Raw genomic sequence first — 27449 nt, forward strand, 5'->3', positions numbered from 1 at the left:
GTCACCGTCAGCTCAGGCAGGGAGACTGTTGGGCAGAAGGGTGCACGGTACACCAACAGAATCCCCAACCTGTCTCAGTCACCCAACACCAAGTAGAGACATTCCAGCCCTTGTCCCGAAGGGACAGGAAGTCCCGTGAGATAGATGGAGGCTCAGTAAACCAAAGTGAACCCCCCTCCCCTCCCCTCCGGCCGTGAGCAGTGCTGGACCAGATACCCGGGCGGACACAATTGGGAGAGGGCAACATCCCCCCCCCTCCCGCCCAGGTCTCCGTTATGCAGGCCAGGTCGGCCACCTCATCCACAATCAGGTCATGGATGAGGGCAGATTTGTTATTGACCGACCTGGCATTAAGCAACAGCATCGTCAGGCCCGAGGGGCGACTGACAAGACTCCCTGGCACCCTTTGGCTGGAAGCAAAACCAGAAGTAGGGACAGGTGTCCGCTGTCTGTCCCTCCTTCTTCTATGTGGACATGTTAAGCTCCCACCACTGTTACGTCCATTGCCCATAATCACCCCAATGGCGGCACCGGTGCACTCCCCAGGATACATAAGCGGCAACATGGCCAGGGACGACTCCATAAAACAGTTAAAATACTATAAAATTATATAAACAGTTAAAAAAAAACCCAGCCTAGCAGGAGGGCCTAACACCGCCAAGCGAAAGCCCCCTGGCCAGCCCAGCCCCCCGAACGGCCACCCAAACGGCGGCGACCGCCCTTTGGCAAACGCCCTTCGGCCGCTGGCCCCGGCCGCCGCTGGCGCTTTCTAGCCACCGGCCCTCCAACGCCCCGCCTCGTCCGGAGCACGCCTGCCATGCGTGCAGGGGTATGGCAGAGCAGCCAGGTGGGCGGTGGATGGCGGCGTGGCGCGGTCTTTTGCGGCGAAGGCAGCAGTTCCCTCCGGCGCGGTGCGGTCTTTTGCGGTCTTTTGCAGCGAAGGCAGCAGCTCCCCTCCGTCATAGGCTGCCGGGCGCAGTTGTTGTTGCATAGATGTGTAAGTTGCGCTATTTATTTATTAAAACAATTATATTCCGTCCTTTGCTACAGCCCCAGGGCAGCTTACAAAAGGGTGGCTGGGTAATGCTGAACTTATTTTGCCTAAACCAGTATGGGTCTGAACCATTAAGTGATCTTAATCAAACTACAGAACATTCCAACAATTAACTCATCAGTAAAACTGTATTAATAATACTTCTTATCATGCTATAGGGTTTGTGTCAGGAATAGTGCATTTGGAAATTGTCTGAGAGTCTCTGAAACTCCCAATGGTACAGGCCACAAAGTAGTGGTGCTACTTTCATTAAAGATCCTTGTTGGACTGGTGCAGAATCCTGGAAGAAAATAGCAGGAGAAGTGCCTCATCCTTTAATTGCTATTAGACAAGGCAGACATCCTGGTGCTTTTGCGGCCAGCCATTCCTCTCCCTTGCTTCTTTGAGGTATCACGGTGGAACACCATGGATAAATACATGGCCTGACTTTCTTTAGAGCAGTGCAGGCAAAACCGAGGGCCTAGGGCTGTATCTGGGCTACAGCACTCCAGATTGTGGGGAAGCACACGTCCTTCTCCAGACAACACCCTGCACACAGAAACTAAGGGAGAAGGCTAGGTGAGAACTGCTCCCCCTGCCAAGCAAGCTCTCTGTGTGGAGTGTAACTTGGGGCGGGGGCTCCACTTGCAGTCTGAATGGCTTGATTTACTCCCTAAGAACTAGGCCTCTGTCCAGCTTTGAGCCTGGTTGCAAGTTAAGATAAGCTGCTTATGTGACTGTGGTTCAGGAGATGATACACAGAGAGCAGTAATGCATATTGTAACTGAGGAAGCCCTTTTAAATATTCAGAAATGTAGGCTGTGTCGCTGACACCTGGGACACACACTGAGTTTGCACAACACAACCACCCATTGTGGGTTTGCTACCCACAATCAATTATCATGCCATGCAAACCTGGACTGATTCCTGCAGGATGGATTCTTTGAGGGCAACAAATCTCCCTTTGAGGGCAAAAACCTGCATTTTGTTGTAGGGGTTCTTGTACCCACAAAGGGTTGCACTGTCATCTGATACTGGACAATGAACTCACTGTGAATACTTGTGAGTTAGCTGGTCAGAGCAGCAAAAATCCCTTGTCAAGCTTGCCCAGGCACCCGCCACTACCAGACACCCCACAAGGGTCTAGCAGGTACTTCAGAGCAGCTGGCACTGGCCTGCTGCCCTCCCTGCAGTGAATACAGGCTGATTTGGTTTATTGCAGTTTTTTGCCCTTTACCCTTTAGAAAAAAGGGCTTTTTGCCCTTTCCCTGTGCATTTTTTAGCCACCCTTGTGCAATGGCACAGGAGCAGTTACAAGAATGCAGAAATCGGGCCCCTTGGTGGGGCAATATCTGGCGTATTAGAGTGCAGCAGGTACCCGCTCTAGACACTGTCCCAAAGAGACCCCAAATTGGCCTTGCCTTTTCTTTGCTTTCTCTTGACAGCTGTGAAAAGAAGCCATCAAGGGATAGCAAAGGCCGAAGCTATCTTTTCTGACAGAAAGTGGTGGTGAGAAGAACATTCCTTCACAAAAAGATCCGTTCTTCTCTTCTCTTCTCTTCTCTTCTCTTCTCTTCTCTTCTCTTCTCTTCTCGTGAGTGGTCAGTGTGATTCATATTTTTCACTTTCCGCCCTGAGAGTTTAGCTTCTTGGCAAAGTGCAAAAATTTATCCCACTTCCTTTTCTGGGGAAGAGGAGTTTTGGCAGTTTTGTAGTCATATATCCCAGGCAAAAATATCCTCTTGCTCTGTCAGAGGAGATCCACACCTGGCTGTCAAAGCCCCCTTTTCTCAAAAAAGAGGGTGGGCAAAGGGGAAAAAGCCATGGCAAGCTGAAAATGACCTGTGTTCTTGGTGGGCAGTGGGAGACAAGTCATCCTTGCTGTGGGATATCCATGGGAAGGCTGAGGGGTAAGGAGGGGGTGAGAGGAGGTACGCCAGTTGTGGTAAGCCCAGTTATCTCCTGAGCACACCATGGGTTGTTCACCCAACAACCAAACTACAGTGGCTTGTTGCTAGGATGCATTACTGTGGCATGCGAAGTGCCCACGGACTGCTTGGCCCATGAGCCACCAGGAAGACTGGGGCTTCTGTAGGTTTAATATTTGGGTAAGAGACAGAATTCTGAGCAGTGCAGCTAGTCCTGGAAGCAAGTGGAATGCTTGTGAGCAAGCACAACTTGTGGCATTGCACAGCATCATCACGGAGCAAGAACTTGCCTGGCAAGGCATCGGCCTCAACTTCCCATTTCCTAGCTTAGTGGAGCTTGAGTCAACACAACATAGCCTTAACTCTGGCCTTGAAATGTCATTTTCCCCTCTGCACCTATTGAACAGGCACTTAATGCACTTTCCTTGCCCAGGTAAACACTTGCTGAGCTTCATGTGGAGAAGGGCATATACAATATGTATATGTTAAGTGGGTAACCTGAGGGCATATAGTTGGTGGCAGGCTTTTCTGTTCCAAGTTGTTTAGGGCTTTAAAGAAAGAGGAGGCACCTGCAAATGAATGGGCAACCCATTTCCATCAATAGCACTGGAGTCATTCGCTCCAGACCCACTTCCTGGCAACAGCATTTTGCCCCAGTTGGCATTTTGAGGCACTTCTTCAAGGGCAGCCCTAACCTCCAGCAGAGTGTGTTGCGCTAACCTACCCTGCAGTATGGATGAGCAAGCCTGGGCTGCCTGTTCTGGAAGGGGTGTAGCTGGCTCAGCAGCCTGACTGGCCAAAGGCGCTCTCAGGCACGGCCGGCACCTGAGCCTCTCTAGGCCTGCTGAGCTCAGGCCCATCGCACGGGAGCACATGCTGGGCCCCGTGGTCTGGCTGCCGTTACTGTGGCTGGCGAGTAGCCTGCCTGTGGCAGCACCTGCAAGGGACAAGCTGGCTATTTAATTAATCTGGTCTGACCCTGACTTATCCTGGCCCTGCCCCTTAGGTGCATCATTCGGGGAGAAGAACAGCCATTGCAGTTGTGCCGCTTGAGTCTCCATTCAGCTATTCCACATCTGCATCCTCACTGACAGGCAGCCCACCTGCCTGCAGGTGAACTGGGCGTGGGAGACTTCGAGGGCAGTCTACTCAGAGTTCTCCTGAACCTGTAGCTGGTCTGACCAAACTGTATCTCAGACTAAAGACTCGATTCTTCTGGGGGAGGGCAACCCACTTAAACCTCAGTGTCCTCTTCCAGTTTGGTCCCTTCCTTTCACAGCCGAGCATGTTCCTTTTTTTTTTTGGCAAAATCAGAGACTTTGGAATCAGATATATAAACCAGCAGATGTGACAATGAAGAAATACACTGGAGATGTTGTTTGCTGGATAACACACTTTATATTTAACAAAATAATTTTTAATAATATATTTTTCAAATATTGTTTTCTAGAATCCCATTTTTACAGTAGAATGTTTGTTTTTGTTTTCACTAGTTTTCAGGCACACTATTGTTCAGAGGTGTAAAAAAATCTGGAACCTTGTTGGCAGGCATTGTCTTTGTTAAGACCTAGACAATCCCCGATGTTTCAGTAGTAGTTTGAGTATGAGCTGCTCTCCAGCAGGTAGGATTTGGCACAGCGTTCTTGGACATAGGTAGGTCAAATCAGAGTGTGCTGATGGTGGGGCCCTGTGCTGTGGTGTCTAGGTGCATGTAGGGGTTCTTGGGGCTCCACCCTACGTCCCTGCAGAGCACATCATGGTAGACATTTCTACACGAATGTGGGAAGTGATGCAATTGTCTGCCTTCCGGGACGGTGACACAGCATGTTCCAAGCATCCTTCCGGAATCCAAGGACCTGCAAATGTTTGGAACAGCAATCCCATCAGTTCCAGCCAGCATGGCCAGTGGTTGAAGATGGTGGGAGTGATGGCCCAAAGCATCTGTAGGGACCCAGCTTGGGGAAGTAGTTACCAGGAACCCCATTCCCAGAGCAGCCTCAGTCATGCTTCTGGGGCAGGGGAGGAGTTTGTCGAGTCTCTTGCAAGTCTGCTTACCCAGGGCATCGTCTGAAGGCACGTAGCATAGCATCCTTGCTGGAGCTAAGTAGGTCTGGGTCTAGTCAGTGCCTGGGTGGCAGAAGGCTTGGGAACACCTTGACTTTCACGGCAGAGAAGCAGAACGTAAATCAGTTACACAATGTCTCGTGTCAGAGTGATCGATACACATGGCCGCCATCTGTAAATTGCAACACAGCTTCCTGATAGGTTGCAGCTCATCACACATGAAAAAGACAAGCAGACTGATCCTGGCATAATGAATAATATGGCATAGGAAGTAGCCTTCAGTCTAGCTGAGATAACAACTGAGGTATGACAAACGCAGTGCTCTCTCACTGGCTTACTGGACTTGCCAGCCTGTCTCCTGAAAGTTGCCTGGAGTCACTCTAGCACAGGGTTTTTGTGTTGGGGTTCAGCAGCATAACACAAGGGTCATGACTGCTGCTGCATCTGCCCAGGCTCCCATGTATGTGGAGGGAATGGGGAACGCATGGAACAGAACCTGCAGGGGCCTTTCTCTCATGCCACAGGATGGCACAGCGAGCAAACACAGAGTCAGACAATGCCTGAACAGGGAGGTTGGCTAGTTGCAGACACTAAGAAGGCCCTCTTGACACTTTAAAACCAAGCGGCCTCCATCCAAAAAAGCACCTGGTGTACCTTTCTGGGGATTTGGCACTGCAAAAAGGAGGCAAAATTTGCATGTTTGCAGCTTTTCCCCACATAAGAATATAAAATGACATCTACTCAAAAATTTCAAATTGTGGGCCTCCAGATGTTTTGGCCTATCACCCCATGACACTGAGCAGCATTTGCCAGTGATGATGGATGGTGAGAATTGTAGGCCAAACATCGGCATGCACACAAGTTGCCCACCCCTGAAGATATACATTTAAATATTGCATGAGGTGGAGAGGAGTAGAATTGAGCTTGTCTTCCTGACATGCTAGTTTTCTATTGGCAGCGACTTCATGCTTGCTGATTTGCTTACGATTGGGAAGCATTTAAACATGTGATTTCTCCACTGAAATTTGGAAGCAACACATTCAAGGAATGTTCTACCAAGAGCTTTTTCTTGGATCTGCCTGCAGAGAATCAGAGAAGGGGAAACTATTGTGAAAAGAATATGTGGTCTCTTTCAGGTAGTAAGGAGGGCTTGCTCACTTTGCAGCAAGGGGGAGTGTTCTGGAGTGACTCTTGGTGCCAAAAGCTTGCAGTGCAACTCCAGGAGGCGCTTCTCTCCTATTAGCAAAGGTCTCGCCTGAATCTGCAGCCATCACGCTGCATCTCCAACTGCACGGGCTTTCTGAAGTTTGCTTTTTGGTGCACTCAAGCTTCTCCACCCCAGTAAATTCTCCTGGCTCTTAGTCTGCTTGCTCTTTGATGGATCTTAGCCAACTGCATTTTCTCTCTCCATTCTTCCCTTTCTCCCCAACAGGACACGGTAGCTTCTCAATAATAGATGGGCTACAATACTTCATGGCTCTACTTAAGGTTTTCCTAGTGTTTCAAATGCCTGGGTATGCCATTTAGTTTCTATTCCAGGGAATGAGAATGCTCAGGCCTGCACTGGGCTTAGCTTGGTTGTGTGAAAAAGTGGGAGGGGAAGGGAGCAAACAAACCACAGAGGCATTTCTCAGTGAATAGAAAGTGTGGAATGTTTCTGCTCTTTGTGGGCATGAATAAATCACAAAGAAGGATGGGGTGGGGGAACGAAGCAACTCATGAATGATTTACAAACACACGCTCATGAATTAATGGCCACAACAGCAAAGTGCCAACTGTGTCGCAAATTGGTGTATTAGAGACGGACGATGCAGCACGGGGAGGGGCAAGGCTTGCTTGAGCCAAGGGAGCAAACTCAGGAACAGCCACTGCAACCGCAGGCTGCCGCTTTTGCTCTGCGTGCTGTTTCCTGGGAGGACGGCTTTTACGGCCAAGGGCCTTACGCTTCCCATGCCATGGCTGCACTTGCTCTTGGCCCCCTGGCAGCGGCGTGACTTAGGACTGGCACAATAGGCCTAGCGGGTATAATGAGGCAAAGCCCCCAGTATGGGCCCCAACATACAGAAGATGCCTGTGCTACAGGATGGTGTGGGCCAACCTCACAGGCAGGGCGAGCTGCATCAGCTGATGTGGTTAGCTGAGGTCAACCTGTCGAGCAGCCTCCATTCCTTAAGACGTGGAGAGGCCCTTTGTTCATACCCACTCAGGGCATTATCAAATAAAATGGGGGGAAGCCATGACTGGATTTTCTATCTGTTAAAAACAGAAGGCAACCCTGGCAATGTGAATCAGATCAAGGCCATGACGGAAGCAGAGCAGGATGGTTGTTTAGCTCTTTTCCCATGAGTCATCTTCCAAATCTAAGTTCCGCCATGCTTGCTTTGAACTTGAAAAACACAAAAGAAAACAAGAATTCGTGGAAGGTCCAGGGCCAACTGCCATGTGGAGTGGATGGGGCAGAGGAAAATAGGAACTCGTGCCTGAACGGTGCAGTAAGCATTGCCGCTGGTGGGAGTGGGTGTGGAGTTGGAGCGTACTTCGGGCAGCGAAATGCCATGGGCTGCCACTGGCGAGATCCAGCCACCAGGCTCTCTCCGTTTCATCTGATGGTGCTCTTGGTGTCTGGCTGGGTTTGGGAAGGACCCTTACCACTCTCTGTTGGACTGGCTGGCAGCCCTGTTTTCATTTGCTGGGATTTCTCGTTTTGCCTTCTCTTGCAGTACCCAGCATAGCTTACTTGCCTGAATCATTGGCATCACTCTGCAGGGCCCATTCTTAGAATTACCAAGTTTGGATTCCACAAATATCTGTCCTCTAAACAGGACAGAAAAGACTGGGGCAGGGTTTAGATATTTATGGGCGGAGAGCCTTATACAATCAGTTGGGTCAAGAGCAGGGCCTGGCAATATCTGGAATTCTGAGGCTCAAATATGGGTTGATGGGACACTGTTTTACTGATCAGATCTGACAAAACTACCTGGGTGGCAGCTCTCTGCTAGTGGCACATGGGAGTGCATGAAACTGCCTTCTGTCAGACTAATCAACTAGTCCTTTGAGTCCACTCTGGCTCTATCAATTGACAACAGAGCTTCAGGGAAGAATATTTCTCAACCTGCCTTGGGGTACTTGCAAGGAATGGTGGGATAGCAATATAAATAAATTAAAATTAAAAGCCAAAGCCAAAACAAGGTGTCATGCTGATTCCTGAGATCCTTCTGAGTGGAGATACCACAGACTGAACGGGCACCCTTCGGCATGCAAAGCATCCAGTCAGCCACTGTGGTAAGGCCCCTTCCATTCCCCTAGCATGCTGTGGCCTGCATTACATGAGCTGATGCTGGGTGTGGCCAAGAGGATAGGGCCTGGGTGGCTCTTCCCTACAGTTGGGTGTTGGGTCCCATGATTGTATGGCCATAGCTAATGCAACACATGTTAGGACAAAGAATAGATAGCATCTCCTTCCTTATCTTGCTACCCTCTGGATTCTACTCTGCTTTAAACAGATGTAGGACATGATTTTATCACACATCTGTTCTTGATATGTCATAAAAAAATTCTGACTATTTAGCAAGATAGAACAGCTGATCAAGCTACCCAGAAATGAAAAAGCTCAACTCAGGGTAATTAGGTTATCTTTATAGTGTTAGACTGATGGTGACCTTCCCAGGAATGCTAATTTCTCTCCATAGAACATAAGGCAAAGCAGGCTAAGAAAAAATGTGGGACATACTTTCAGATTTGCCACGTGATGCAGCAAGTTAGCCAGTGTTACTATAACAAAAGATTTTTCACAGTGGCTTTGGAAGTTTAACATGTTTACCAAATGCCAGGATGTGGAAGCCTTCAGTGAACTCAGAAAATGGCAAGACAGAGGTGGTGAGGAAGTAAAGTTAATGTAGATATAACTCAGGATATTGTTTAGACAATCACATTTGCATTCTAGGGACCACAGAAACTGGATTGGACTTAGGACTGTTTCTCTTCGTTCCAGACATTGTGGAATCATTAATCCTGTGTCAGCCCACTGAAGCCCAGTGCAGCAGGAATTTAAGATAACATTTATATTACAGGTGATTATGATTTTCCATTCTTTAATTATACTGATGAAGTAGGGATGAAGAACATCATGTTCAGTTATGGATGGGAATCTGATGTTTGGTGGTTTGTTCCAACATCACTGTAGCTATGCCAAGACTTGGGGATTACTACATTCGGTATTATTCGGAGTCTGTGGGAGGGCAAAGAAGATGGTAATAGTTTCTGGGGTCTACCTGTACTGATGTCTGGCTACATAACTCGAGTGAGCATCTTCTTCCTTTCCTTGCTGAGTGGCTGAATCAAGACTGGGCAAAAGTATAATCTAGAAAGCTGAAGTTCTCTCTCCTGTTCCCACCTTAGCAATGCCTAGAACAAAAGGGGTGAAAGGGGAAGAAACAGTAATGTACCTATGGAGCATTGTAATTGAGAGCTATTTTCTTGGGTCACATAATCTCTTTCAAGGACATGGAGGTCACCTAGCTATACCAATTGCCTGATATTTTAGGGTACATTGTCATGATTACAGTGTCCAGTTCTTCTATTCAATTGTCCCCACGTGGTGGAGAAAGCTTAACATATACAGATGGCTCCTAGGGTGCCTGCTCACTGTATATCTGTGCATCCATTGTATTACTGAAGGTTTCTTCTTCTTCTGCCACTGTTCCACTGATTTGTAAAAGTGCATTTCATTTCTTTGTTTAGCTTGCATGTTCCAACTACCCTGGCTCCGAGAAAAAGAGGAAGATGCTGAAACTCACAAAAGCATTATGATATTAATGTCACAGATGTGAAGAGCTAAAATAAGCCCTAACTTAGTTGGCAGGTTGGTGTTATCACCAGAGGAAGAAGTTCTGCAGCATGTTCCTTTGCTAACTCACACCATGAATCTGTGCTGCTTGCCAGAGAAGGTCGGATGTCTGTACAGGATTTGAGAGCGGGAGGGAGGGAGGGAGGGAACTTGCCCATTACTAAACTATCCACTTCTGTTTAACCCTAAAAGATTTTGCTGGTGACCCTGTTGCAGCTGGCAGATTTAACATGTGCAGTGTAGAAGCCGTTATGCTGGATATGGACTTGTTGTTACTTGGGATTTTGCCCTATGCAGTTGGCTTGCCTTGGCATTCGCGTTTGGAACACTGAGCAGGCTTCCACCAGTCTCCGTTGTGACAGTGACAGATGTTACACTCATCCACTTTCACTTCGATGCCAGCCGGAATGATGGTGGTTCCTGCAAAGCAGTTTGGACCTGGAAATGTACACAGATAAATAAATTAAATGGGGAAGCAGATTGAGGAAGAGGAGCTTGTTTTCACTGGGCACCATCCAGCCAGAGTCAAACACCGCTAAGCTCCATTGATGTCAATGGGAGAGAGTTAAGCTCAGCACTACAACCACCCAACTTCAAATAGACTGTGTCCCATCCTTACCTGTGGTAGCTGTACTGAGCTGTACTTTTCCTACCTCCAAACCTTTTGAAACTAGCACCATAACTACTCTACTCATGCTGCCACTGCATCAAAAAAGTGAATAGGTTTCAAGTGCAAACATATTAATTAAGAATGATGAACCAAAATAATGTGAGGACTGCTGAAGCTAGCATCTAATCGGATCTCAAAAGTTCCTTGGGCCTTTTAATGGGTGTCCAACTGCATGAAATTGGAGAATCATGCAGAATGCAACGGAGAGTGTCATTCTTCCCTGACTGCATGCAGACATGCAATGGACTGTGAATTAGCATGATGGGATTTGTTCCCTTTTAATGGGCTAGCCTGACACAGAGACAAGCAGTGGCAGACTCCAGAGGCATACCATTTTTCTGTCATGGAAAGTGGGACAGTGTCCAGTTATGATCATTTTTTCAGGTGTACAGACATCCACCTGTTCTGTGAGGGGTTAACAGTACACTCCTTTGCCTAACTGCTCAGAAGTAAGCCCTACTGAGCTCAATGGAATTTACTCCAAGAAAACTCGAGGTCACAGCCCACATATAGCCTGGATTGCACCCCGTAGGGTAACCACGTCTTCTGCTGTACAGAAGATGTGAAGTAGCTGTCAGCTACCCAGAGGGCTTTCTCAACAGAATGGTCTGCCAGGGGAGATGCATCCGATATCCCAAATTGCCTCCTTTAGGAGGGAGTTAAGGATGTATCTCTTCCAACAGGCCAGCCCAGATTAGTTCTCAGATCTGTTTTATTTAATATGTTGTTTGTAGTCAATTTTAATCACTGTTGGTTTAATTTTTTTTGTAAACCACCAGAGCAGATAGGAATCGGGTAGTATATAAAAAATAAATAGAAGTAATTGAAGGTCCTCTATTGGAAAGGTTATCAGAAGGCAGACCTCTGTTGGAAGAAGATCTTAATTTAAAAGGCTGTCCTGCCCAGTTCCTGATGGATGGTAAGGACCCCCAGGGTGGAAGAGCGGCAGGGCCTTGGCGCTGCCCCACAACAGAGAGGCCCTGATTGACTGGCTAGGCACACATGCCAGCCACCTGGTCCCTGCCACCCCACTGTGGGGAGCAGCATTGCACTTTCGCTTGCAGTATATTGCTTACTTCCAAATTCGCATCACTACATCAACTTAGCATACTGAAATACTAGTATGCTGTCTTTTGGCAGTGTTTAAATGGCTGTCCTAATGGTCAGTGGAACTGATCCTCCTCTACGATAGCGGTCATGTTGCAGAGTACAGAGTTTGGTCTCCAATGGGAAGCCAGACTACTTTCAATACCCTGCTACTAGGATGACCCCTGCCCTCTCTTTCTAGATTGTATGATTAGAAAGCAAAGACACAGGAAATTCTGTGGAATGTTTCTACTGAAAAGACATGTTGGGTAGGAGTTCTTTCTGTCTGTGTGTGGTTACAGCTTGCAGACTGGGTCTACTGACTTGGTTCTCATGACATGACAGCCCATCATGTCAAGCAAACCCAGACCATTTCCTTAGCAGTGGCTTGTTCATGGGCATCAAGTCACTGTGACAATCAATGCCCTGTTGTAGGGCTGCTTTTCACCCACAATGGGTTGGTGTGTCATCAGATTATTGTCCCCATTATGGGTGAAGGTAAGCCAAGTTTCCTGTCAAGAGTGGCAAAAACCCTCTTGCCATTGTTTTCAAAACAGGCTCACTTTTGCCATTGTCATCACTTTGGGTTGGCTGTCCTTGGGTGAGGATGCCCTGCTGAGATTCTGAGCCCCTTTTGCTCACCATGGCTTTTTTTCATCCTTTAACCTATTTGTTCTCAGAGACTGTGATCTCAGTTTGACAGTCAGTTTCTACAATTTCATTCTGACAGCCACTGACAATCCCCTCAAAGTGCCCAAGCAACACATTGAGGAGTTGCCAATGCTTGGTAACCCCCCATTTTGTTGCAGCCACAATGTGCATTAATATTTTCATATTGCAGCGAGGATTGCATTTGCCCAACATTGGAGAAATGAAGAGCCACCTACTGAAGAGTTGATTTTAAAAAAGATCTTGGACTGCGCGGAGATGGACAGATTGACTTTGTCTTTGAAGGAGAAGGAAGATACATACTTCAATCAAACTCGGAATATTTTCTATCATTGGTTAGAGAAACGGGACTATGTGTAGAATTGAATATGGTTGTTGAATATAAAAAAAGGGTGAGATGTCGACCCAGTATGTCTGATGTCCTGAATAATTGTTGTTTTTAGTTTTGGATTTATAGAGAAAATAATAAAACTTGATTAAAAATATTTTCATATTATTTTTAGAAAACAACTGTGGAGGTGTGCAGTTCTTCAAGTAAGGACATGGGAATCTTAGCTGTGCAAGGTCCTGCAGGGCCCTGAGAAGCTCCAAATAGGGGTTTTCTTTATTTTCTCTTATGAGCTGTCAAAAGGGAAGTTGTCAAAGGTAAGCAAAACCATGAGTGATCTTTGCTCACTAAAGGGTACGGCCGATCGAGCACTCTTTTTGTGACAAGATCCTCATCGTGAGTGTTTTTGTCCTGACCACCATCAGGATCCTGAACATTTTGCACTTTCCCCTGAGACTCTAGCTGCAAAAGCACAAAAGTGCCCCCCACCCCCCCGCATTCAGGTAGGGATAGAGTTTTGACAACTATAAAAAATCAGAGTCCCCTTTAAAATGCAGTTTTGATAGGGCAATGGGTGTTCATCATACAGCCATGAATGTCTGTGACAAAATAACAATTGCTTTGTCAAAATCCTTTGTAAGAGGGAGCCTGAGATTCTCACACCTATTCAGGTTTGTAAGAGAAGGGCAAAGATTAAAGCATGCAGCTCACTTGCTCAGGCATTTTGCCTGCATAACATTGACTTTCTGCTTGCAGAATTCTTATTTGTAGTACAGAGGGGGTACAAACTCTGAATCCTCTAAGTATAAAATTTGAAAAACGTTCATTTTCCAGAATTGGTTTTAGAAGGAGAATATTGACTAATGAACATTGCATATATTTGCAACTGACAGCAATTAAAGACCTATAAAAGTACCATTCTACAATGAAAGGAATTGGGTCAAATTCTCTGTTGATGTAAAAGGTCACAGCACTCTTGAAATCTGTTTATAGATGCAAAAACAAAACAAGAAATAGCTCTTGAATGTGCCTGCAGCTTTCTTGCTCGCTTTCTTTCTGGGGTCTTGAGCTTGTTATTTGAGAACAATGAATTATGTATGGCAAAAATGATTTATTCATACGCCAAACAAGATTTATTATGGATTTTATTTCATAAAGGGGATTTCTCTAATCTGCTTATTATCTATCCCTTCCCCCTGCCTCCACTTATTTATTAGAAAATATCAAGAACTCAGTCACTTTTAAGTCAGTGCGGCTTTTTCCTCTTACGCACTTGCTAAAAGCAATGGCCCAGATGTTTATATACAGGCATGCAGTGTTAATCTCTGGCTTCCAAACACATAACTGTGCTGTGCAGCAGGTAACACTGCGACAAATGTAAGGTGATTTGGAGCTAATGCCTTAAGAAGATGGAGTTTGGGTAATGCTCCCATCGAAAGCCCTGGGGCAGAGGCCAAAATTGGGCCCTGAAGGAGGAAGGAGACTGCTGTTCCCAAGCCATTTAAAGATATGCCCAGCCAGCTTCCACCTACCTTGGCCTCATCTAGACGTCAACTGGGGCAGTGGTAGGTATCAGAAATATCTGAGGCTCAGGCCCAAGCAGCACCAGCAGCAAATGTGCATGTTTGTATATGCTAATCAACATACAAAGTTTCTCTCTGTGTTACTTTAAAGGGGCTTGTCTCCTAAGCACACCGTTTAAAAAATGGTGCATGGCCAGGGAAGAGGAAGGCATTGGATTTCAGGGGGAAGTCACCTCCCTCAGGCAGAAGGGTCCAAAGGTGGAGGTAGCAGGACGTGAAACACCTGCATGCAAAAGCCAGCTAATCCAGGAAGAGTGGATGTGACAGAGATGATCAGGCTCCCACCCATAGGTTCCCATGGAGGGCAGAGTGGCGATGGTCTCCCAGAGAGTCAGGGCTGCAGCCCCACTGGGCCATCCCTTGATGCCACTCTGCTGTCAGCGAGGCAAAGGGGAGGGCTGTGCCGTTCACGTTGCATGGAAGGGAGGTGAAACGTTAGAGAAGGGTGGCGGTGGCCCACTCTGGGTGGGTGGCAGAATGAGTGCCTCGCGTGTGGAAGGCCCCAAGGGCAGTCTCTGCCCTCTTCAGCCAAAGGGGATCTCATCCCTCCCCTCGAGGGAACCGGCACTAACAGAAATGGACAGAGTAGCTGAATGGTCAGCCTCATGTGTTCAAAGCTTGAATATGTGGGCAGGAACTATATTGCAAGTACTTGAGCACCTTCAGGATGTCAGAACCTGTGCTGGATGACAGTCCTGCCATTGTGGGCCTCCATCCACGGGCCTGGTGCATCTGGCAAGGGCTTTGCTCAGAGACTGATGCTGAGACTGGGGTTCCTCAAGGAGAGTGCCAGAAGCTCTGCTCTGCGCTGTCCTTACAGCCCTGCACTGCAGACTTTTATGAGGCACTTGTCTAATCCCTCAGACATGGGGACTGATGAAGGGGAGGAGGGCCAGACATCATCTTCTTCCATTTGTGATCCTCCTCTGGAGTCACCAGGGCCATCTGATGGGCACTTGCCCGTGGGCCCCATACTAATCTGTGTATGTTAACGCTTGGAAAATTGGAAAACTTCCAAAATTAACAGTGGTTGTAGTTGTCGTAGGGGCCCCAGTACACTGCTTTGCCTGGGGCCCGTAATGCTGTTAAGACGGCCCTGGGAGTCACGGCACCGCTTGCATCTTTTTCCTTCCATGCAGTCACCATTAAGGACGGGGAGAGGGGCAGCTGCGCGGTGCCCTTTGGCGGGTGACACAAGAACACCCACAGAGAGCTGTGGCTTCCCCCAGAGACAGGCACATGCTGAAACGCTTTCCCATTTCAGTGAGTAGGTTCTGAGAAATAATATGAAGCAGGTCCTATCCAGGGAACACCTGCAACTCCCTCCGCTCCTTTCTTATTTCTATTTTGTAAATGCATTTGCACACAGGAGGGTTATTTACATTTCTGTTCTTGGTTTTCTTGATCAAAGGCAAGGAGAGGATGATGGATTTCACACTTTTCTCTCCATTTCTGCCCAGAATACTCACCTGTAAACAGGAACCATGGCAGACAAATAGTTGCCATCTGCTCCATCTAAATTGTAGACGAGTCTAAATTGGAGGTGCCCGTCTGTTTAGCGGAGAAAAGGATCCAAAGCTGTGTTTAATGTGGTCATACTCGCTGGCCTTTGTTTGCCTCTCTAATGCAGTTTTGCAAATGGGGTGGGCTGTCTATGGCCTGCTTGCCACACCAGAGGCATTTGCATTTTACTGCACTGGAAACCCATTCCTCTCATCTCATTAACTTTATGATTACCATGGGCTTTATTAGTACTCTTCTCGGAGATCCCAGCTTTTTAAAACTACGGCGGGCCCAAGTCTGGAGTTGCCAGTCTTAACTACCTCAGTGTAATTTAGATTGCTGTCAAACAAAATAATGGGCAGCTTCCAGGCATTGCTCACATCAGAGCGATGCCTTCTGCTTTGCTTATAAGCACCACAATAAATTTTCCTCCTATTTGTATCTGCTTTTATGGCCCACCCACAGTAAGACCACAGAAGAAGACATCCCCAGGTACTGTGCAGGACAGCCTTTTAGGCCGCTTTGCACATTTGTTGGCTCATTCCAACCTGCAATTAACCACTTCCAATGCTCAGTGCTTCAACTTCTCTTTCTTTCTGGTTGCCTGTAAGCCATCAGTCATTGGCCCAGACTTTTGTGCCAAGCACAAGTTGAGCATGAAGTCCTCTTGTTAGTCAAAGCACAGGCTCTGTGATACAGAAGTTTGTTGTCTGAAATGTATAGCCAGGAGGAATCCCCAGTGCTTTAGCATGTTGTTCAGCTTTGCTCCCTGTCATCAGTTTCCATTTCCATCTCCAAATAGTGCATTTTGGCAGCTGTCTGATAGCTTGAACTACTGTAATATGCGTAGGTTTCCCCTTGTTCATAGAAAAGTTTTTGCCCATTTTCATAAAGGGTAGTAGAAGGGACATGGGGAATTACAGGCCAGTTAGCCTTATGTGCATTGCAGGAAAAACAATGGAAAGGCTCATAATCGAGAGAGATCTAGTGATGCTAGACAGGGAAGGGAGGCTGACAGCCACACAACATGACTTCCGCAAAAACAGGTCCTGCCAGACAAACCTTGTGGAATTCTAGGGCAAGGTTTTGAGATGGCTAGATGGAGGGGACGCAGGGGATGTGGTTTACCTGGATTTCAGCAAGGCTTTGACAAAGTGCCCCATGATATCCTGGTTGAGAAACTGAGGAGTTTTGGGATACACCAAAGCACTGTCCGATGGATTAGGGCATGGTTGACTGAACAAAAGCAGAGGGTAACCATTAGTGGGAAATCATCGGATGGCAGCCAGTGACAAGCAGAGTCCCCCAGGGCTCTGTCCTGGGGCCGATCCTGTTTAATCTTTTCATAAATGACATGGAAGAAGGGGTGAACAGTCTGCTGATCAAATTTGCAGACGATACTAAAACTGGAGCAGTGGCCACAACTGAAGAGCAGGTACTCCAGATGCAAAAGAATCTGGACAGACTATGGAAGTGGGCAGAAGACAACAGGATGACGTTCAATGTGGATAAGTGCAAGGTCTTATCAGCAGTCAGCAGTGTGATGCAGTGGTCAAGAGGGCAAACGCCACTCTTGGTTGCATAGCCAGAAGTGTGGCTTCTAGATCGAGAAAGGGATTACTACCATTCTATACAACTCTGGTGCACCTGCAACTGAAGTATTATGCTCAGTTTTGGGCCCCTCATTACAGAAAGGATATAGCCAGGTTAGAGTCAGTGCAGCGTAGGCCCACATGGTTGGTGGCCGGTTTGCAGGGGATGGGGTATGAGGCGAGACTGAGGGAACTGGGTCTCTTCAGCCTGGAGAAGAGGAGACTCAGAGGGGATCTGCTGGTGACATACATGTCACATGTGTATGTGAGGGGGTGTCACACGGAGATGGGTAGAGACCTGTTCTCCCCTGGAGAGGAAGGCAGGACGCGCTCCAACGGAGCAAAGCTCAGGGAGCCAAGGTTCCATTTGGATGCCAGAAAGCACTTCCTGACAGTTAGGACCCCGAGGGTGTGGGATGGGCTTCCCCAGGAGGTGGCTGAGGCTCCATCGGTGCGGGTGTTCAAGGATAGGCTGGACGTCCACATGGTGGGCATGTTGTGAGTGGAGCTGGCTGGAGCCGGAGATCAGACTAGATGACCCGGGAAGCCCCTTTTGACTCGCTCTGTTTCTTTCTTCCTAGAGTTACACCAAGAACTGTGCAGTTTAGCTACGTCCTCCCCTGGCATAAGGTGAATGGGACATAATGGAAGTGGGCCTTCCTCAGCCCACACAGGAGTCAACTTGGGGCAAAGTGCAGGTTTCGCTCCCACACTGAAGCCATCCCCATCTTTCCCAGTGGAACTTGGCATGCAAATAAATGTCACAGAGAGGCTTATCTCTCTGGCATTGAGGTCAACCCCATTTGGTAGCCCTTCCCCTGCAAGGGTGAGAGCCAGAAGCCTGGCTCATTTTAATATTTCATACTCTTTGCAACTAGACTCTTGGTTCCAAACCTCCCCCTGCATTCCATAGCATTTTGCAACCGAGGTGACAACTTCACTGCAGCACTTCTGTCCTAACCAGTCATTTCTGTGAAAAGCAAACTGCAGGGACTGGAGGAACAGAGTGACTGATCGGGATGCTACCGGTAGTACAGCACCTGTGCCGATTCCTTCTTCTCACACAAGTCACAATAGCAGTTTATGCTAAATGTTGCAGGTGATTCTATACTTCACCTGGAGATCCAAGAATCTGACCAAACCCTCACGGAGTTGGCAGATCCGTTGCTGGACTGCACCACCTCTACTGTGGCTGAATGCTCCTGCACAAACAGGCAGCTCTCTGCACTTAGAAAGCTGGCATGCCAAGGAAGACCCCTTCTCCGTGATACAGCAGTTCTCTGTGCAGGCATTTGTCTCGTATGAAGGTGCATTCAGTTTTGCAAGGAACCCACCCCAGCCTGAGACTTGATGCAGTGCAGAGCACTCGGCCAGAATGAGGCCCATGCAGTATTTCGCTGATGCTGCTTAGATTAGGCAGGCACATCCCCTGCTTTTAAATGCTTCAGGTCAAATAATCTAGGAAAGGCAATAACTGTTTGTAGTTGCTCAGTGAGCAGCCAAGCCAATTACCTGTGCCATTTTAATGAGATCTGTCCTGATTGCCTGCCAGATCCATCACAAAAGTGTGCAGGAGGGTTCCAGCTGTCAGGCATGTGTCTAGGTGAAAGCTACTCAGCCAGCTTGCTTCCTCCTTGGACTCGGAGAAAAGTCCTTTTCATTAAATTTAAGAACAAAAAGATTCCCCTGGTAATCACACAGAGAAGGAAAGCTGGGGACAAAAGGGGAGGAGACTCTGTTTTCTGCCATTGCCCTCAGGCAGGCTGTTAATTATTTTACTGGAAAATTCAATATTGCCAAAACTCCCACACAGAGATGAAGCGTTCTCCTGGCACTTAAAACTGTGATTTGCTGCATTGGTCTTCATTTAGCTGTGCCAAAAGGGATAATGTGGGGAAACTGGAATCTCCCCACCCCCATGCGCGCGTGCACACACACACACACACACATTCAAAATATATTTTTACTCAGTGACAAGTGGCTGAGGCAAGCCACCGTGTGACCTCCCCTGGCATCCAGGGGACCAGCACCTGTAGCTTGCCTAGCATGGGACCTCCGGTGGGTTTGGCTGCGTGTCTGGCTATGGCAGTTGGAAGGCCAGATGAGCTGGGATTAGGAGCCTGCCAAGATCCTGTCACTGGCTGGGAGGTGGATGGGCGGGCAGGTGTGGGGGCCTCTGGCACGCCAGAGGCAGGGAAGGTTATGCCGAGAGGTAACTCGGTGTGTAGCTGTAGGCACATATTTCAAGGAAGGGAGATCAGCAGTGAGGCTGGGCACCGGGGCTGGTTGCTGGGCCTCCTTCCCTGCCAGGAAAACTGCAGGAAGGGACATGACACAGCAACTGATCATTCCGTTCAGGCATCTCTTTGGCATCCTGCTGCATCCTCATTCTCATCTCTGCTGCCTCTTGACATTTGTTTCCTTCATATCTACTCTGCTCTCTCCTTTCTGCCCCCAATCTCTCTCTCTCTCTCTCTCTCTCTCTCTCTCTCTCTCTCTGTGTGTGTGTGTGTGTGTGTGTGTGTAAGGGGGATTCCACAGAAGGCGTTCTTGCTGCCATAATGCCTAAGTCACTGGCAGGTCACATGATGCTCACTGCAAACCCCCCCCCCCCACACACACACATTTCTGTGACCCTATCCTGGATTTCTCCAGACCAGTCATGTCAGGACATTTTTTGACACATTGTGATTTTTCCCTGGTGTGTGTGTGTGTGTGTGTGTGCGCGCGCACGCGCGCCAAACTTGCAGTATTGTTCTGGGGCCTGGAAGTGTTGCTGCAGTGTGCTGGGGCTGGTGGAAAGGAGAAAGTTAAATGATATCAAGGCTTCAGCAGCAATTCTGAGAAGGAGACCCTTCAGTTGCTTGCCTGCCCCTCCCCCATGGTCTCTCTCTCTCTCTCTCTCTCTCTCTCTCTCTCTCTCTCTCTCCTGCAGTATAAATGCAGTTCTGTTCCCTACCATCCCTAGCCTCCCCTCTGGAAAAAATAAGGTTTGCAATGTCTTTTGGAGCCTGAAAAGGCATACCTATTTGGAAATAAAGCACATTCCCTTCAGTGGAGCTAACACATGGTCAAGTCGGCCAGGAGGGAACTGCCTGCGCATTCCGGGAACTGCTTTTCAGCAGAGGAAACAAGGCTGCTGGCCTGCTGGTTTCACCCCATGGCAGGTGGCAGGGCAGTAGCAAGCCATTTTCTTTTTCCCCTTTTCTCTCCCCACTCCTTTCCCTTCTCCATGAATTTTTGTAATGGGGTAGGAGAAACGGTTAGTATATATTTTTTCCTTAACCCTCCCCACAAAACCCTGCTGCTTTTTTACTCCAGTGAACCTGCACACAAGTAGTTGAGCTAAAACACCACACACACACACACACACACACACACACACACACACATGGTGCGCGCGCGAGAGAGCTGAAAGGTACATTTCCACACATGAGCTTTCCAAACCCTCCTAGTTCTCCTGCAAATGCCCTTGTATGTGACACAAGATCACATTCCTGAGCCAGTGGAGACTGTGCTGTATTCATTAGCATATGCACCAGCTTGGATAAATGTGTTTTTCTGAAATGCAGCAATTGTGCTCCTTCATAAACAAAAGGGCACTACTGTATCTCTCCCCTTGCTCTTCCTCGGCCTGCATAGTCCATTTGGGACAACCGAAGAATTGCAACATGTGATTGGAGTGTGAAGGCCAACAGCCTAAGCCTCCCTCAGGCCAGCTTGACTGCAGCCATAAGGAAGCAAGGATATAACATGATTTAGGGTGATAGGCTGGAGTGGGAGAGACCCTGTTTCCATTCCCCACTCAGCTCTGAAGGTCATCAGGTGAGCCTGGGCCAATTACTCACTCTCAGTCCAATGCACCTCAGTGTAAAGTGGGAGGAATGCAAAACCCCGTGTGCCTCCTTGAGCTTGATGGAGTAAAGGCAGTACGTGCAAGCAATGCATGCATAAATGAAAAGCAAAGCGTGAGGGCTGATGTGGCCTAGAAAGGCTGCACTTGCTTCCCGGATTATGTGCTGCAATCATTCAGGGGTTAGGAAAGGCACTGTGTGCAGGGACAAATCACCCCCACCTTTTTTTTTTTTAAATAACCACACATCTTCCCAGCAATGAAGCCAGGACCTGAAACCAGCGGTGTTGAAACCAAGGTGTGCAGTTAAAGCTGAAATGGCTGCAATGGTTCCATGACTGCCTGTTCATGGCAGGTCGACCAAATATCTCTCTGACCCCGCCTGCCCTCACAGAAAGGTATTGCTGGGCGAACCAGGAGATCACCGTGTCCCTCCAAATGCAGGGCCCTCCCAGTACCAATCTATGTTTGCTCCATCCACTAACTACATAAAAGATTAAACGATATCATGCAAATCGGAGCGTACCAAAGAGTGATTCTGAGAGATGCGTGCAAGAGGTGTCTGGATATTTCAAGGAAAAACTATGGCGACGGACCAAAATAGTGCCACATTACAGCTGACAGTGTTAATGCTGCACTCATACAATGAGTGCTTTTTAGGATGCAAGAGACTCACCAACTAGCACATCAGTACCGCATGCAAATGTTATGCTTTATTTTGTACACTGTCTTCAGCAATTCACTGAATAAATAGCATTGGCTTAAATTTGGTTTGTGGTAGGAACTGTTTTCTGACACCTGCTTGGTCGAAAATTGCATAGAAATCCTGTTTAAAAGTTGTAACAGCATCCTAAAAGAATAAACTTCCTTGTTTTCCTTTTAACAAAACTCTAAATCCAAAAGACACTTTTGGATCCAAGCCATGGCACAGTGCGTGGGGAATGCCAAGCGCTGTCCCAAGCACTCCCAGATTTACTTCAGGAAAGACAAAGGAGGAAAAAAAGAAAACTGGAGGCAGAGAGGAGGAACAAGTGTTATATTTACTTAGGTTGAGTCATGGCAGGGCACAAAAACTAAACCTACATTGAATTAAGAGTCGCCCCACCCCAAAAGGAAGGACTTAAAGGAGGCAAGAGTGGGGATGTCACACACATGTTCTGGGAGGCAGTCAAATACACTGTAAGACAGTGGTCAATTTTCATTTCCATTTTCCTTGACAAGCAGCTAAATTAATGTAGTACAAAAAGAAAAACAATACATATGAAACGGAGAGAGAAAGGGGAACAAGGAGACACGAAGAGATTTCAAGCAGGATACTGCCCTCCGTGGACCCTCAGTTTCACCTTAAGTTTCAAGAAACTCATTTCCTCAGAGGCTTCCAGCCTTCTACACGAGTCCTTCCACTGCCACTTGCAATCCTATGCAAGATTAGAAAAAGGCCCCAAGGCCCTGCCAGCTGGGCTGGAGTCAGAGGCTCCTTTCCGTCCGCTTGTGTACAGGCTGGCCTTCAGCCTCCCAGCTGTGTGGATGAATGAACGAATGGAGGATGAATTCTCCAGATGTTTCTCACGGGGGTGCGCACCACTGGCAGTGGCACAGCTTCTTTCTTCTGCTCACCCTGCCTCCACTTCCAGTTTTAGTGCCCTGCTTCTCTCAGTGAGGACAGCAACACTAGCTTGCATCCTCCCCAGTGCTTTGGCCTGAGTGTCATTCCAGGGCATTGTTGGTCTGTTGTGTGTATGCACCCCCTCACCTCAAAAAAAAAAAAAAAAAAAAAAAAGAAAGAAAGAAAGAAAGAAAAGCTGAAGGGCACTACTCAGAGTAATTCTGCAATGTAGCCTTCTTTTTCTGGGGCAGCGGGGTGAGAAAAAAAAAAGTTCTGATTGTCTCAGAGAAATGTCTTTGGAGAAATTTCCGCCGAGCTGTTGTTGTGACTATCTGGAAGATACTTGGATTTCCATGCCTGAAGAACCATCTGTCTAGCTCTTAATAATGCTCTGTAGCTGGAAGCTTGCAAGTGGGGTTAGGTCTTGCTGCAGCCAAGATAATAGCAGGTATCCAAAAGCTGAACATATAACCGGAAACCCGTTAACAATGCCCATCATGCCCTCGCGTGTGTATGTGCCATAGGAAGGGGGAGTGAACAATGATAACAATTTCCCTCACTTCTTTGTTACTAAAGAACTGACAGTTCCCAACAACTGCTGCTGTGTAATTACTGGTGACCCTTTCCAACTACCTCTGTATATGGGCAGAGACAGAATCCAGAGGCAGAGACAGAAAATGCTTGAGTTCATGCTGTTCCCTGGAAGAATGGCTTTGGCCCGCCTAGAGCCTGGTGAGTGCCTTTCACTTGGCAAAAATAAGAGGAGGGCAAATTGATTTGTGCAGGCTGTAATCTCATTATGCTGTCCACTGGGACTCCGGCACTCCGTCCCAGAGCCAGTGTTCCAAATGTTCCAAATATGCACCACCAAATGAGTGGCAAAATGGACCAACCACTCAGTTGGCCAATCTCTGGCTGAAATTGCTGCTAGAGAAAAAAACGCAGAAATTGAAGGGTGTGTGTGTGTATAAAATATTTTCCTTAAGATGCATATGGCATCTTTTGCTATACCAGTCTGTTTCCAGAAAGTAAGTGCTATACATTGCAACCCCCTTCAACCGTCTATCTTCTTCTCTTTGCCTGTGGATGGCAGACACTTTTTAACATTTCCCTTCTGGTCTAGAGGCTCCAGCATGCATGTTGGGAGCTTCCCTGCTCACGCTGACATTGAGCGCATTCCACTGCACACCACTGAAAGGCACAGGGCAGCCTGTGCACCTCTGGAGGACTCCTCTTCACCTGGTTCCCCACCTTCATCATCACAGAAGGGTTGCCTGTGCCCAGGGAGCTTGAGGGGGTGGGGGGCCCAGAGCAAAGGCGGCCGCCGTCCCCAACCCTCAAGTCACAGGAGACCCCTTCTCAGGCTCAGGGATAGACGCCAAGTAGCCACGTAGCCCAGTGGAGCAGGGGGTCAAGGCCCAGCCAGCTGCCACAACAAAAGCCCCTGTGGAGGAGCAGGAATTCCCTGTGGGGAGGGGCCACCTGTCAGCAAAGCGATGCTCATGAGTGGACTTCTCTGCAAGTGGCACTAAAGGGCTGGAGCTGTGGGGTCCAAAGATTCAGGCATAAAAGCCTTCCATTCTGGAGCCTTGGGGCTGGGACAATATTGGGATTGCAGCTCCCAGAACTGTGGATCCCACTTTCTATGGCTTTGTGTCTTGCTCTAACCGATGGATCTCTCACGCTATGGATGCCCAGTTAGCCTCTGCTGCTTGGCCTGACTCTTTGCTTGTGCTTCTGCCTTCTACCCTGCTTTTTGGCTGCCCCTGATCAACCAACAGCACGGTGCTTCTGACCTTTCTTTTGCTTATCTGGCTCTGCTGAGATGCTTCCTCACCCAGAGATCTAGCACCATAATGTCTACCAGATTCTTTGGGGTCCACAGAGTGAGAACTACGCACACCGTGAGTTCGTGCAAGAAGCAACCTTGGTAATCCATCTATAATAATTGCTGGTGCTAAATCACGAGTAATGGCAAGCGCTCATCCAAGATGAAGACCTGGCCAGCGGTAATAGAAGGTATCTGTTAAATGTGTCAGTGAATTCATAGGGTCCAGAGAAAAATTTGCCAGTTAATTGGAGCAATTAAAGTTAATTATATAGATATTCAACAGAGGTGTCTCTGCAATGTTGTGCACTTCCCTCTTAAATCGAATGAGAATTTTATCACATTTTATTTTGTTTTGTATTATACTTTCTGGCCCTTTAGGTATGGTGGATCTCATACTCTGTGTTGCTGAGACAAAACAACTGGAAGGACCATACATTAAGATCAATAACAGAACACTGGGGTTGACAGGCATGAAGAAGGGGGTCTTTGGACCTGTGCTTTTGAAGCGTGTTAGCGCCTGTGGTGCATCTGTTCCTTCCTCACAGGCTTTTAGAAAAGCTTTAAAAGACCCCGTTTCTCTTCTCTGTGAGATGGGTGTTTGGAACCACTGATGATTTTAGCTAAAATTATTTCTTGGTTTTTAGTATTTTTGGGGACTAGGTGTTCTTGTTTTTCTTATCACCAGTATTTGTTGAGTTTTGAAAATTATTATTAATTTTAATTTGAGAGGTACATGGAGAAAGCCCTTGGCCACAATGACTATATAAATTTTAAAACTCATTGGTGCCTTCATATTTCATGCACCGAGTTTATGCCTAAACTGGTTTACAGTCCTTTCCATTTTTAAGGGGATTTTGGGATTTGTGGTTTTTTTGGGAGGGCAGATACAAGAGGGAAAGAGGTATTCATTTTCCCAACAGAATGGCACTAAACTACACCAGAACTCCCACCAAACTATCATTTCAAGAGGCAAGCAAAGAGGCCTCAAACAGATGTGTTTATAGTGTAGATGTGCTCTGAAAAACCAGTAGGCATCAGGTTCTAATCAGAGAAAACGTTTTCTGATTTTAGGAGACTTCATTCTTTTCAGCTGCTGGATCTTGCTAACCCATAACTGGATTGAGTTCTGATCTAAGATGAATTTCAGCAGCAGCATCACCACCATTTTATTTTGAGTGTTGTCTATGGGCATAAAAAGAGGGAGAAGCAAAGGAGAATATAAGGAAAACAGAGGGGACAGGGAAGGAAAGAATAAGAGTGAAAAGGGAAGCAGAAAGTACAGTAACAAGAAAAGGGGGGGGTGGAGAGGAAAGAGAGCCTATCTTACAGGTTGAGCTCAATGTGATCCAAGGACCAAGTCATCCCTAAACTAATGAGATAACATTTCTGTTACTGGATATGTACATTTTTATTGGTTATGATTGTAAATTGTTTTTGGTTTTATCCTATTGTGATGTTGGGTTTTGTTTTATATGTTAAATGTTGCAAACTGTCCAAGGAGCTGACTGGCTATAGGCATGGTATCAAAAGGTTTTAAACAAACAAACGAAAACAAACACACACACACATTAAGCTATTCAGTTTTGTATGCCAAATAAAGCCTTCCTGTTATAGATTCTTGGCTCCTACTTTTTACTCAATAAAATCTCTAATAAACCACCAATATGCTCTTTCTAGTTCAGTTAATAATCAGGATGCATTCAAATAACAACATTATTAAAGAAGAAGCTGTATATATTAGAAACACAATAAGGTAGTTTGCATCCACCAAGGACATTGTATTGAATTAAAAACCCATGTATTTTTCTACTATGGCAAACAAAAAGAGCTTTGGAGCTTTGCTGCTGGCCTTCTTTCATATGAGAACAGAGAGCAAGCACTGCCTGGTTTTCTATATAATCCAGTGGGAGATCATGGGGGGGGGGGGGAAGCACCATTCAGAGGAAGGCAGGAGGCCATTTTCCTTGTCATGGAGATGGATTGATCAAAGCTCAGCACTGTCTACATTCAGGAAAGTACTCAGGTGGCTTTTGGATCCAGTCTGCAAACAGCCCCGCCATCTGAGCTGCAGCTCCAGGAGGACTGGGCCACTCGAGGTGGCCACAGCAGGAGGAGGAAAATGGCCCCCTCCCCTCAAAAATACTGGGAAGGGCAGGAAAAAGAATGTAATAATGAATAATGCATGGTGCTTCTATTTACTATGCATGTCTGCTTATAAGGACATTCAGAATTTACAAACTGCCCAGCCACAAAATGTCTCTGCAATTTAGGAGCAATTAAAGCCATAAAATACGAAAATGCAATATGAAAAGAAACAGGCTAAACCACAGCATAATAATCAGAATGACACCGGCAACAAAGAGTAGCATCAGCACAACAGGTCCAATCCTTTAAAACTGTTGAAGTTGAAAAGCTTGGGTGGGGGGCGGAGGCAGGAGGATGGCTCTCCAGATGTTTGGAAAAGCATAATGTCTGTGCTAGATGAGCCTGAGATGGGTGCTCTATCATCAGGGTGCCACTACTGATAAGACCTCTCTAGTAGCCACTTAGAGCATCTTGTTTGCTGCGGGTACTAGAAAAAGCTGTGGGTACTACAGTCTGGGTGGATTCGGTGGGAAAAAGTTAACTGCAATGTAGCCTGTCCCCAAGCCATCTAAGGCTTAAATTTAATATCCACACATTGAATTGTCCCCAGAAACAGACCGGAACCAGGATGAAATGGCACAGCACTGGCATAGCATGATTTTGCTGGCAAGACCCCGTTGATCAGGTTGCTGCTTCAGCTGGGCCAATCTGCCCTTCTTTCCAGACCATCTTCCAAAGCAGCCCCTTGCAGTGAGCTGAGGTTCCTGGCACA

General features: G+C 47.2%; 1 protein-coding gene across 1 annotated transcript in view; it reads right to left on the reverse strand.

Annotated features, from left to right (window-relative positions):
* Positions 1-10160: 10160 nt before the first annotated feature.
* Positions 10161-27449, reverse strand: part of VWC2L (von Willebrand factor C domain containing 2 like) — a 125757-nt gene continuing 108468 nt past the window's right edge. Inside the window, exon 3 of the mRNA XM_044432117.1 lies at positions 10161-10309. Coding sequence (XP_044288052.1) covers positions 10161-10309 — 149 coding nt within the window. The remainder of the gene's footprint in view (positions 10310-27449) is intronic.

This window comes from Varanus komodoensis, unplaced genomic scaffold (genome assembly GCF_004798865.1).
Source record: "Varanus komodoensis strain SLA01 unplaced genomic scaffold, ASM479886v1 scaffold23, whole genome shotgun sequence".
Taxonomy (NCBI): domain Eukaryota; kingdom Metazoa; phylum Chordata; class Lepidosauria; order Squamata; family Varanidae; genus Varanus; species Varanus komodoensis.